The 14389-nt window shown below is 37.2% G+C and overlaps 1 protein-coding gene across 2 annotated transcripts in view; it reads right to left on the bottom strand.

Annotated features, from left to right (window-relative positions):
- Positions 1–7187: 7187 nt before the first annotated feature.
- The window catches only part of mtf1 (metal-regulatory transcription factor 1), an 81791-nt gene continuing 74589 nt past the window's right edge, over positions 7188–14389 (bottom strand). For both annotated transcript variants that reach the window (XM_078566923.1, XM_078566924.1), the window contains exon 11: positions 7188–14382. In XM_078566923.1, the coding sequence (XP_078423049.1) occupies positions 13976–14382 (407 nt within the window). In that variant the 3' untranslated portion in view covers positions 7188–13975. The remainder of the gene's footprint in view (positions 14383–14389) is intronic.

The following is a 14389-nucleotide window of genomic DNA, read 5'->3' as shown; positions in this document are numbered from 1 at the left end:
ATAATCAAGATGCAACAATCCAAAAATGTGTTGTTAGCCAATTGTGCTGTATCAACAAACAACTGGACAAAAGTCACATCTAGTGTGCGGCATGAATGTTGCAAGGTATGTGGCAAAGGGCTCACTTTAATATCCCCTTATAGATCATCTATACCTTTTAAAAATCAACCAATTGCAAAGGATTACGATTAAACACACAATCCTGTTTTTATTTAAATTGATTCTTTGGGATGTGTATGTCGCTAGCAAGGCCAGCAATTATTGCCCATCCCTAGTAAACATTTACTGTTGATTTTAAAGATGTTTAAACAACCCATCAGGAGAATAGGATTAAAGTCCAAATACATGTGGGCACCAAATTAACATCAGGAGGTATGGTCACAGGCCTGGAGAAGCCTTATAAAGCAATATATAGTAAATAGTTCAACTAATTTTAGCTCCTATGATATCGTTGGGCTCAGCCACTGCTCCAAGGCAGCTCATCCCATTTGTCCAAATGGATTTTCTTTTTACAAATCTATAAGTATGAAAATTAATACATTAGAAAAGCGACAGTACAGCAGCGAGGGAAACCATTTCCCCATGTCGCCGAGGTAGCTGCACTGCTGTTTCAAGCAGAGACCAGAAAGGGAAAGGTCAGAAAGTGAGTTGTCCCTGACCTGGAGAACAGGGACAAAAGGATAAACCATCGAAAATTAAAAATCACAAAAATGGTTTATTATACTTCTTTGTAATGGTTCAATTTTCAAAATGGTTACTGGTGCTGCTACTCACTCTAAAAAAGCAATGCAAGAGTTTATAAGTCCACTTTAAGATGCCAGGAGTCCAGCTGACGAAGCACAAAAGTATCCCTAGGCTACATACATCACAACCATGTCATTCCACATTAAGTCAGGGCAGTAAAAACAAACATAAGTAAATATGGAGCGTTCGTATGAGTTAAAAAAAATATACATCTAAGTCAGCTACCATGAGCACATCCACACTTATACACTCTGCCTGGGGTTTGGAAGAGTTGCTCTCTAAATTATAAATCTGTTTAGTAATAAATCCATCTGCCTCAGTCTACCTGAAGACCATTACGTAAAAGTTTCAGCTCAATTTACTGCGTTAGTTTGCCTGTGCAAGTTGGGTGATAATTTTGATTGGCGTCACCAGTTGGCATGTGCAATAGATTTAAAGTGGACTTAAAACTAGTTCACTGTGCATAATTTATAGTAATATATTTTTCTAAACCAAATTCAAAAAAGTTGTTTCTGCATCACATATCCAGTTAAACGGTTATACAATAGAACAAAGTGGTTTGACTCCCAAGTTTGCATAGAGCCTAATAAAAAGCAAAGTGCCACTAACAAAGTGTATGAAATGTTTACAGTTAACAGGAGCCAGCTGTATGAAAGGAACCAGCACATTCCGGAGGTGTAATCACAACACAGAGCTCCTCCACGTCCTTATACAGTACTCACCAACGCTGGTATTGTGATATGACATGGATATAGTCACTACTCTTCATACACCCATAAATTTTCAAAAGTAACATGTACAAATTAAAGCAAAGTATATTTACATAAAGTTTTTGCAACAAAAACCAAAATAGTCTTCTCAGTAACGAGTGCAACAGAACACAATTGCAAATTAATTAACCTAAAGTGCTTCAATTTAAGGGATAAACAAAAGAAAGACTTGTAAGGTACCCTAACAGTTTTCCTAGTGTATAGATTCAACAAAAGTGAAATGGCAGATACTTCAAAATGAAACTTTCATTCATTCTTTCTCTTTCTTACCCAATTAAACAACACAGAATAACAACATCTGTCTCACTGGGCATCAAAATAAGAGTCCTTGATAATTTACAATGTATTTAAGAGTTTTCAAAATATAATGGGCCAAAGACCTTCCTTTAGGAGGGAAGAGGAAAGAAGGTTGCTATGATCAACAAACAGATAGGAAGATTTTCCAGCGTCAATTCCATACTAATCACATAGCTTTAGCAGGATTTTGGCACAGAGTTCTCTGGGGAATGCGGAAAAGGAAGCCATTCAATTCAGTTCTGAAACAGATTTTAGGCAATCTTCACAATTCTCTTGTCCAATCCTTCTCTACCATAATGTTTAATGCTCTTATGCAGCGTTACTATGAACTCAACTCTGCCACCACACGAGGTGCCCATTTCATTACCCACTTTGTTTGATAAATCAAGGTGAGTGCAAAAGTGAACTCATTGTATTTTATATTTGGTCAGTGAATTTATATCAGCTGCAACTGAGGAGATTCTAGTTTTAAAAAGCAAAAAAAAAATCAGTGATATAGATCACCATGCAATACAGTGGCCCTAATTGCATTAGAGGTCAAGAAAGTCTCTGCATATAGCAACTAGTACAGATGCAACAATAATCACAATTTCAGTGCAGGTTGCAACAAGAATTAAATGTTCCATTAAGGTGCACGAAAATATAAAACCAAGCCATAATCCCAAAACATTAAGATATGGAGGTGACATGTAGTAACACTGGCCAAAAATCAGAGGGGCTGCTTGCAGGTTAAAGAATTAATTTAAAATTTGCAGATTTTTAACACTTTTCTCACACAGTGCATTCTTCTTCAGGTATTATATTGAAACTCAATATTATAGAGACTGAGCAAATGGGGATAGCTGCAATGGCAAGAGGGAGAGGTACATGACATCAGATATTTACTTACCGCGGCCATACACAGGCTGCAATTCTCATTAAATTTATTCTGTCATTTTCTCATTGTCTTTTCATTGGATGATGTATACAAATTGGACTGCGATTGTATTGTGAAATATAACATGGAATTCACAGCAGGCCATGATGCTGTTATGCTACCTGGCTGTGAATTACATACTGCCTGCTAAGGTGTGCTGGCATGCAGCTCAGATCACTGTTCCCAGCCAACACATTTTTGCCCATTTCAAGATGGCAGTCTTGGCGCCCATTTTGTTAAAATATTCTTTTAAAAACACTCTGGAGTTTGTACTGTGCCCAATAGATCCAAAATGGACACTAAGCATTTTTTTTGAAGCCACATTCCTCAAATCCAAGTGACTGAAATGGTCTTCCCCACACTCTCACATTCTGATTAGGACCCAACTCGAGTAATGTTGAAGTCTGTTAATTTCACTGTGGTAACAGAAAAATGGCAGCATACATATCTTTTAGCATGCAATTACCTACTCAAATCTTACATTTGAGTTAAAACAACATTGCTTCGAGCTAGACTATTGTTCATCTGGGGATCGATGCAGTATTTCCTTTTCATTTGAGAAGCAAAACTCTGCACTTGTATTTTTTAATAATAACACGTGGGAGATCAGTACAATGACAATGGCCATGGTTCATTACTAAATGCAGAGAGTTAAACTCATATTGGCCTGCTGTCTTCCTTTTAACCAAATCAACTTCCTTCAGCCAGAGGAATTAAAGGTTAAATGCAGCAAGGTGGCACGTATTTACATAAATTGGGGGGTGAATCTCCTCTCCCACTTACTTCCAAAAGTTACAGCACCTGAAGCACTGAAAACCCATGTGATTTGAGCTTTGAGTTAGAGGTTATATAGGGATTTTACATGGATATTAAAAAATGTCAAATTTAAAATGAGGCACACATTTAAAATTGGATACTGCTTCCAAAAGATCTTATTGCTGCAAATCATTGCCATATGCAGCATAGCAATGAATTATAATTAAATAGCAGTTTGTCTTTATCTTCTTGCTATTCTAATCAAACAGGGAAAGAACTGTTGGTTGTCAAAAATAAACAAACTTGTTGAACAGAGATAATAGTGCACTTATTTCTAGATTGGGAAATAACAGGTCAAACTCATTCTTTTACATTTTTGATGTAATGTGTACAAAGATTCTGAAACCACAACTAGTTATGTTTAAAAGTATTTAACTAGTATATAAACCATTGCAGTTTGATTGTGACAATATTTGATTTCAATTCGCCCAAGAGTTCACCATTAAATTATTTAAACAACTCCACATCATAGAATTCCTTCTTTTTCCTGTTAAAAGTTAATGTTGAGTAAATTGGCCAAGGTGCAAGATTCTAAAAAGTAATATTAGACCAACCTATAACTCTGACCTATTAATGAGATTGCAATAAGTGGCAAACAATAGAGAAAGATTGTGTCCATGTACTGTACATGCTTTAAATAAAATTTAGTTTACCAGTTTTATTATTTTATTTACAGGCTCTTCATCCCTTTCCATTGCTTTCTTTTTGTTAAAAAAAAATTACTATACACCCTGGTGACCTGAATGCAGTCTAGTGCATTTATATGAACCCTGAATATTCCTATGCAAATAAATTTCTGACCACTTAAATCTTGCATATTCTAGTCATTTTGAAAGGGAATCTACTCCAGGCACACCTTATTTTAAGTCAAGGTATTTGAAGTAGATTCATTTGAAGCCAATGGCCCATGTTAAATTAGAAACAAAGGGCTGTCTCTCTCTCTCACAAATCAGAGATACTTTACTCAAACAGATTCACATGTGTTCTATTATTTGTACTTCTACGCACCTGATTCACAGATAAAAAACTGACCAACAACCAAGCCTATTTAAAACCCAGGATGCATCTCTCAATGAATTTGAATTATGCAAGAATGAAACACTAGAATAATGGATTATTGTAAATCAGAAACTCAGATTAGATAACATACAGAAACTAAAAAAGTCAAGTTCAAACACTTCAAGTTCACCCTTGTGAAACTTATTCTACATATCATTTAACAACCCTGTAATCCTGTTGTCTTATTTAGGATACTAGTTTGATCTGCTAGAGAGAAGTCAATCTTAGCTGCATCGCTTACTGAAAGGATTTGATGAAAGTTAGACAGAGTGTCACTGGAATGATGGGGAAGAGGAAAGTTGGCAGAAATTACTCATGAACAAAGCCCAGATATGCCGTTCACAGCAACACTGGCAGACGTCAGTGTAGAGATTTGTCACACTGTGCAGACTAATACACGCATTCTGACTTGGGGCAAATTACTGAAGACCACTGACCTGTGGAATCATAAAGCCTTAAGATAAAAAAAAGAAAAGAAAGTCACAGGAAAAGATCAAGCATTGGGATCAGCTGAAGGTGGAATTAATCCATGATAAAGTCTTGTGCTTTAAGAAAATCAATAGATGAATTAGGGAAATTCAAGTCTATCATGAAAATAGTCCCAGTCCTCTGTGCAGCATTGCATCTATACATCATTGTACAGATAAAATGCACCTATCTGGAAGCTGCTAATCAGACAATAAAAATGGAATTGCAAGCACAGTTCCAAGTCTGCTCTATTAAATTTGTAAGTATAGGCTTCAAATGGACATGCATCTTCTTCAACATTTTGCAGTAAAACCCAATAGTACAACCAGCAGGAGACCATTAGTACACCACTAACTTCTTATTCAGGTTTAATCTGAAATGAGCATTACGAAAAACAAGTTTTGCTTTTCGTAGCAATTTAGAAACACTCTGCCCTGTAAGATTACCCATTCCTGCTATCTTAGAAAGTGCATAGGTTTAGCAAATGGATGGATCCAGAATAGAATTTATAGGTCTGTAAGGATATGGTAAACTCAAAAGAAGCTCGAGGTGACTGATGTCTCAAACTGAATTGTGGCAAAAGTTCCTTTCTCAGCACGTGTTAATGCCCGGATTTTGCGTGCAGTGGTGAAGCAACGTGCTTGCCACTGACATCAAAGAAAGTAGCCCACAATGATCTCATGATCTTTGTAGCGTGGATTTCCCCATTCCTGATGTTAGTTTGAAGCAAGCTCCAGGTAAAGGGGATCTCCAGGTGTCCGGAAAAAGTGTTGTCATCAAGCAGGGTAAGCAGCCAATCATATGCTCAGACTGCAAACCAGGAAATAAAAATGCACCTATTATCCATTGACTTTTTAAATTTCTATTTACAAAGAGCAAAATAAGTAACTGGGGCATATGCATGGGATTAATAAGCTTAATTACCAAACTTTTTAAAAACTGTTTAAATGTATGAATTTGAGAAATTTGACATTCCATAAATATAGAATGTGTTTCAGTGCCAGAGGTCTATCAGAAGTAATTGTGAATTTAATACACTTAAAAACCCAGTTTCATTTCATTCAACAAGGTAAAACCTAAGGGTTTTTTTTTTAAATGTGAGACTAATAGCATAAAATTGCAAGTTCTCATCAGTTCAGTGATTTCTATTTGATTGCAGCCTGCAAGGACTTCAATAGATCACCTTATGGAGAAGCTTAACTGCACATATGCAAGCTCCAGGAGTCATGTTTTGAACACTGACAGTTTTGCCATCATTATTATTGCAAAATTCAGTTTTGAGGTTCTAGTCATCTAAGCTTTTCCCATATTTACACATAATTGGAATGTTTGTATATTTATCATTTTACACAGAAGAAATAGGCATGTTCAGCTTTACATCACGTGATGTGCACAATACCTGGACAACCTTGATATCAACAAAGCAGTAACTTATGAGATGGACAGGAGTAACGAGGTGGTGGTGCTTTTCACAGGCTCAGTGTAACATGCAGTTATGGAACTATCCACAAAGAATTATCTGAATTTGTAGCTAACCAAATTGAATTAAAGGCACGAAAGATTTATAAAGGCAGAAAGTAAGAAAGGAGAGAAGCAAGGCAACATTATTAATTTTAATGCATCATTCAAGGAGAGAAAAACCACATTTTAATGCAAGGTTCAAAAACGTACTTTCAAATACTGAGAAAAAGTTTCCAGCTAAGTTTGAAGACATAGAATAACTGGTTGTTCTACCAACGAATTAATTTAACATTATTGTTAACAAGGATGATACCAGACAGAGATGTCCACTATTGTGAAAGGTTGAACATTTAGTGCTTTCTTCTACAGAAAAGAGGCTTAGAGATGAGCAGATGGAAGCGGGTTGGACACAGTAGCTGTGGGGAGAATGTTTCCTCTTGTGAGGATCCAAAATTGAGGATCATAAATACAAAACAAAAACAAAAATACCTGGAAAAACTCAGCAGGTCTGGCAGCATCTGCGGAGAGGGACACAGTTAACGTTTTGAGTCTGAATGACCCTTCAACAGAACTAAGTAAAAATAGAAGACAGGTGAAATATTTTTACTTAGTTCTGTTGAAGGGTCATTCGGACTCGAAACGTTAACTGTGTCCCTCTCCGCAGATGCTACCAGACCTGCTGAGTTTTTCCAGATATTTTTGTTTTTGTTTTGGATTTCCAGCATCCGCAGTTTTTTTGCTTTTATCATAAAAACAAGATAGCTACTAATAAATCCAAAATGGAGGAGGAATTTCTTTACACAGATTAAATTAGAATGTGGAACTCAGTACCACAGGAAGTGGTTGAGGCAGACAGTGTAGAGATGCTCTCAAAAGGAAACTAGATGAGTCTGAGAGAAAAAAAGAGGAAGATATGTTGAAAGGTTGAGATAAGCTGGGTGCAGAGGATAAACACCAGCACAGACTGCTTGGACTAAATGGCATGTTTCTCTTATTCTCTTGTTCTTATAGGTTATTGGGGTTAGATGGGAATGTGGAAATCGAAACACAAGATGATCAGCCTTGGTCTTATTGAATGGCGGAGTCAGCTCGAGGGGCTGAATGGTCTACTCCTGTTCCTATTTCTTATGTTATGTTCTCTGTGTACTGTCGTAAATAACTCAGTGAACAGCCGTTCTTCTAGATTTAAAATAATCAAATTGTCGGATTATTGGTTCCAACTATATGATTCTAAGTCTTAAACTAACCAGATCAAAAAAAAATGTTTTTAAACACCATTCTGCTGTTTGGTTAGGCAGTATAAAGGGTGAAGTGATATTAAGTTCCTAAGTTCTGACTACAGTGAATCCTGCATCAGTTAACATCCCAAATCACTTGATTTGATTAGAGGGAGAATCTAATGAGTGGGAACAACCCTTCCCACCACCAAAAACTGCAATACTTAAAAAAAAATCTCTTATGGGTAATTAAGTCATTTGCATACAATTCACATGTAAGCAGAATATTAATGCTGAACTACTACAAGTGTATAATTGTATGATCATGAGACTGGGTAATAACAACACTAATCAGAAGCAAGACAATTCCCCATGTGAATGTGAAATAAAATTAAAGGAGGATTGCTTTTTTTGTGTAGTGATATCGAGAGTGTGTGGTGAGTCAGGGTGGAATTGGGTGAAGAGAAAGGTTTCCACATTTAACATGACTCTCATTCATCTTGTAGAAATTATTCTAATGTTAACAAAATAAGCTTTAAAGCAAACTCAGTATTTGCTTAAAACTTAGTCCTAGCAAGAGCCTTAAGATTTCTGTTCTGTTAAGAGATCAGTGAGGATAGACAGTGTTTTGCCACACAGTCTGACCAGTCCGTTATCACCTAAGCTATCAATCAGCTCAAATGATAGACATCACAAACCTAGCAAGACAACTTGGCTCTAAGACATTTAGATCTTCCAAAACTGCAACATACCAAGATGATTCAATGCACACTCCAAATGTGATTTCAAAGGCTGTTATTAAAAAATGTTAAGTAGCATGCAACTTGGGAAAGAATGTAAAGGTAACAGCATTCATTAACAAAAATATTACTAGTAAACAATATTTTTGCAAAGGTTTGTAAATCAGGTTGGAAGTTAAGGTTTCATTTAGTGATCCTATAAAAGGCATGCAGAAATATAAATGGCCAAATGCAAGCACTTCCAGAAAGTTAGAATTCCAGAGAGCCTGGCTCACCCATAATGGCTTTGGATTTAAATTTTTAAAACATTTCACATTTTTCATATTTACACTGATAAGTTGAGTGTAAATGACAGAAGTCACGAAAAAACCATGTTTTGTGAAGGTGATCAGTGGAGTGGTCACAAACAGCGCATTTAGCACTAGCAGGTTATTGGCATTGGCTACAAAGTCCAATTCAATTTGTCACTTGGAGGGATCAAGAATAACCAGAGATATACACAATGCTGAAATATCATTGAAAGGCAAGATAAATTAGGCATGCGCCTAATCTCTTAAAAGTCTTTAATCCCAATCTATCCAATACATTTCCTCCCTAACAGCACTGTGGGTGTACCTGCACCACATGGACTGCAGCGGTTCAAAAAAGGCAGCTCACCACCACCTTCTCAAGGGCAGTGAGGGATGGGCAATAAATGCTGGCCTAGCCAGCGATGCCCACATCCCATGAACAAATATAAACAAAAGCAAACATGCCTCTTGCTTATTTATTTCCTTGTCAATATTCAAAGAATAGCATAATCAACCATTTTCCAACTCTGGGAGGCCCAAAGCCAAACAATGACAGCTAGGGCTGCAAACTGAGATTAAATGTATTCCTGGAGATTTCATCACATGACTTGTCCCCACACACCTGCCACTTGCCAGCCAACACATCCATCCTCATGATACACTCCCTTCCTACACCATTTGGAAAACAAAAAGACTCATTACATAGTTGCATGAAGCTTGACTGTTAGCCAAACAGCCTTTTATCACCATTTTCAATATATTTACATCTGGTAAAGAGAAAATATCAAACAAAGTGACAAAGAACCAACAATCTTTTTTTTTTACTGTCCCGATGATTTTTCTCTTGGGCTGCACACTGCAGTATCCTGGAGATTGATCTTTAATTCCTGGACACTCCAGGCCAATACTGGAGGGTTGCACAACGTGAAACTGTGTCATCTACATTATCCATTAGCAGTGTTTAAATACTTGTTTATGCTTTTATTTTATGTGCAGGTAATAACCAATACTGATTTAATGTAATCGAGGGAGTTCACAAGAGTCAGAAACTCAAGTGGCCTGTTACCATTTATCTGAATTCCATGATTGGATTAAGTAATCAATCACTCCATGGTATCTTATCTTCTGGGCTTAGTTTTGTATCAGCAGTCATCTGTGATGCTGATGCAAATTTATATTCGCACTGCAGGATAAATAGTGCATTACTATGTTTTAAGAAGTAATTTGCACGTGATTGACAGCTCACAATTTACATATAACAAGTGTGCAAGAATCACCGAGTTGGTTGGATCTGCTTCATTCGCAGGTGGCTGTGGATCAAATGTACATTGTACAAGTCCAAGGCCTATAAGGAATTTCATACACCTTAGTAATTCACCATGACTATTCACTTTGAATACCTCCGAGTGATGTGTTTGCTTAAAACTTTATATTAAAAAAATCCTCTGCATTTGGATACACTGACTTTACAGAACAGGCCACTGGATAATACAGGAACCAAAAAAATTTGAATCAGTGCTGAAAATAATGAAGATGGCTCTTGACAAAGGTTGCAGCATCGTAGGGTTCATGGTCAGGTACCACAATGTCCAACACAGAACAACATTTGTTGGGATATAGAGAGATCCTGCAAGTTTGATGTCAAAAGAGGTCAAGCCCAGGTTTCACTCATTAGGTAATAAATAAAAACTTCTACCAGGGCACAGTTAGGGCTTCATTACTACTGGATTCCATTCTGAACAGAGCTCCAACTAAATTGAAGTCAGATTGCAATTCAAAAAGAATATTTTATCCCAAATGCCTAGATTGGATCTGAAACTAAAAATTACAGATTTTTGTTGCAAATTTAGCTAAATCTATCAGTATGGCTTTAACAAATAAAACTTCCGATTTTTCAATGTTTATTACACTAATAAGCAACAAATATTCCATTAAATATATTTTGATATTTGAACTATAAAATGACAGAGTAAACTCTTTATACAAAGATGAAATTAATTGCACTTTCCAGGTCAGTTAACATTGGAAAGAAAACTGTTGCTATTGCACATAAGCCTACCAAGAAAGGAATAACTTTAGGCAATTGGTTTAAAATCTCTTCTCCAAATTACAGTCTGCTCTTAATTCTGAATTTCTGCTTTGCTCTTAATAATATTGCTCAATTCAAATTATTGGATAATTCAACTTTTTACAGCAAAGAGCTTGGAATTAGTGACAGCAGACAAATCTCTTTAGACAAATAAATAGAGCTTCCAAACAATAGTTCAATGATAACACCTGTGCTGTGAAACCAAACAAACACTGACACTGCAACTGAATGCTTAATTCGATTACTGGTCCTGTTTGCAAAATGTCAAAATTCAGGCAAAGCTTATTAATGAAATGAAAGCATGAGTATTGCTATGAGAGTATCTCCATTACCAATACTCTGATATTATAGAACTGATCCTCCAATTCCAGTTTGATGATTGACCTTATTTTCCAAGTCTGATTTTCAACGCCTTTCCTTTTACCTCCAATTTTTGGGATGCTGCATTATTTCATGTGCCTTCCCACTCCTCAAAGAAAGCAAGTGTTTGCGTCCCCGTCCCCCCTTTCTCAGATCACAACTTTAAGGACACCCAATGGTGCTCATTTAGTTTAAAATGTGCTGTGAACATCTTTTGCATTAACTGTCAGCACAGACAATCCCCAGGTGATGCATAGCATGGGCACGTGCAGAGTTAAAAAACCTTCAACCTGAAAGTGCCTTAAAGCAGACAACAGAAAGCACCCCAACTGTGCCACGATCTTTGCACTTCCAACGTTAGTAATTATGGCCTCTCTGAATGACAATGTCATTGTACAAGATTAGGAAGAGCTGTGTTTTGTGGCTTATACCTCTTAAAACTGGGTTAGAACTGCTCAAACATATTTCAGGTAGGGCCCTTATGGCTAGGAGAGATGAGACTTTCAGTCTCAATTTGGGTTGAATCATTCCTGGCACCAGAGTTTGAAAAAATGCATTAACTAACTGAACCAGAGTTCATTTTACACTATACTGTGGCAAGTTGGACTAAAGTATTTTGAAATATGAACTTATTTTGTACAGATCTCCACTGTCAAGAGCAGTTGCATTAATTAAATGCTTGAATAAATACAGGTGAGGAAACTTGATTTAAAGCTGTGCCAAACAAAGTATTTTGTAGAATTACTTATTAAACTTGTGACCACAGTGGTAGCATCACAATTCTTGATTTCACCTTTCATTATCTTTAGTTTCATCCATAAGTTTCAAACCTCTGAATGTAACTTGGCAAAGTCTTGCAGCAGAAAACAAACAGAATAAGGCTAAAAGAGGTTGTGATAAATATACCCAGTATTAATAAATAAAATACACATCTCAACACAACTGTTAAAATCTAAATCTGTGGGATTTAGAAACTTTTGCAAGTGGCCTTAGGACTCATGTGTAACACTCAAATACTTCTCACTATATTCCTATATATTCAACTCCCACATTCGTAATCTAAAGGGTTCTATTGTACATTCATGTGCAGCTTAGAAGTGGAATCTGCATAACTAGCAACTTTACACAGTTGACTAGTGTTAATTGGAAGCAGTTGGTTATTTAATATGCATGCATTTCCAAACCACATGGCATTAATGGGAGGACTGTACCACAGCAGTAAATGTGCAAAAAATGCTAAATCACCCAATATATTAAACTATTCATTTGACAAATTCTCAATTGTTAAGTGCTGGAAATATTTTGAGACACATTGGAACATCTTGCAGAATTTTGGTAGAGTGACTTGGATCTATTCTAATTTTGGAACACAGTAAATTTCAGAGTCTTCTTTTCTCAGTGGAATGGTTTTTGCCACTACAAAGAGAGCTCATTCTAATTTCTTTCTAAATTAAGACTGCACGCTCTGAGAATGAATAGCCGTATTAACAGAAAACGTTTTCTCCTGCAGTGCCACCTGTGCTAAATACAACTGATAGCTCTAGTGACACTGCCTACAACATGTGCCTCAACTCAAGCTCAGAGCAGTTTTTCTTACTGCATGAGCGCAATATTGCCATTTCCCAAATCAGCCATCCCAAAGGCTTCTCTATCAGAGATTTGCCAATTCAGGTCAAACAGTGCTCAATTGTGTAAAGATTAATTCTGTCATCTCACGTCCTTCAGGAATTAAATGGAGATAGTTTGAACAATATTAGCAGCTCATTCCATTCCCCTGGACAGGATCCAAATCTAGTTCTTAGAGACAGCATTGTCACACATTGCATCACTCCAACTTATTCAAATGCAGCAAGTCTTACTTTACTTTGGAAAATGGGCCAGGTAATATGGCCCATTCTAAAGCAGTATTCCGAGAGTTTCACCAATCATAATCCAGGAAAACAACAACATAAGGGCTAAAGTGACTTGAATTTTTGCTTACATTTATATTATCTGAAGTGGGATAGCTCCAATTATGGGCTGAAAATAAATTGTAGACTTACTACCACCTGATCATGTAAAAATATTTAGATCCAAAGCTTAATGTAGATTCATTCAATGCATTAGTGCTGCAGTTGTGTTTGGTCACTCAGGGCTCTAAGTGAACTACAAAAAGGCTATAAAAATGCTTCTGGTGGCTGAGAATAGATGCTCTACCATAATTATTTTCATCAGAAATGGTCCATCAGAACTTTCATCAGCATTTTCTGTAGGTCAAGAAATAGCAGTTCCCAGACTTTAAACCAATGATGTAATTCAAACCCAACTGGCCTGCAGGCCTGTGACCTGCTGATCAGCATCTGAAGTGCAGCCAATTCAGGAGAACCCTCAATGCAGCTTACTGTTTAATGCATTGAACACCAATAGGCTGTCCCTGCATCACAGCACTGACGTTTACCATTTGTTTTGTAGAACAAACTCTGGTTCCCCAGCATCCCCTCTCCCATTTGCTCGCTGAGACTCCAGATTCAATTCAGGTCCAACCAAATCTTCCAAGTCTGTTGCAAGCTTTGACTGGCAACTGAACCTGGAGTAGAAGCAACCTCCTTTTCAGTTTACACAAAGCATTTCTGGATCCATTTAACAGCCAAATGCTCAGTGTAAACGGCACTTCTGTGTAAAGGGGACCCTTTTTTTAAATCCTGCATAAGTAAAAGATGGAAATTTCTTTGAAAATTAATCCAGAAAAACAGCCACGACTGAGCAATTTTACTTGGAGAAGCTGTTCAAGTCTATTTCTTCTTCCACCTTTTGCAGCAGCGCCTGAATGTCATTCGCCTCTATACCAGACAGATTTGAAGGGGTCCCAGGACTCTCGAGAGAAAGAAATGCAGTCACATCCATATTGTTCAAGCCTGCTTGAGGGTCTGTCTGCAATGGTTGCTGTGTGGTCTGACTGCTTTCCTCAGAGTTGGAGGGGAAAGTCTGAGACTGCAGCCGAGTCTGCTCCTGATCAGGGGGAATTTGGGAAGAACCGGCTTCCTGTGATGGATTTTCCTTGCTGTTGGAGGCTTTTTCTTTGACCGAATCACGGCAGGCACAATGGCACTGACAGGACTCCTCTTGTTTGATGATTATGACAGGAACACTCAACCCTATTTGCTGCACTGGGTTTCCTGAGAA

The sequence above is a fragment of the Cetorhinus maximus genome, chromosome 21 (genome assembly GCF_964194155.1).
Source record: "Cetorhinus maximus chromosome 21, sCetMax3.hap1.1, whole genome shotgun sequence".
Lineage (NCBI taxonomy): Eukaryota > Metazoa > Chordata > Chondrichthyes > Lamniformes > Cetorhinidae > Cetorhinus > Cetorhinus maximus.
This window is presented reverse-complemented; position numbering and strand designations above follow the sequence as displayed.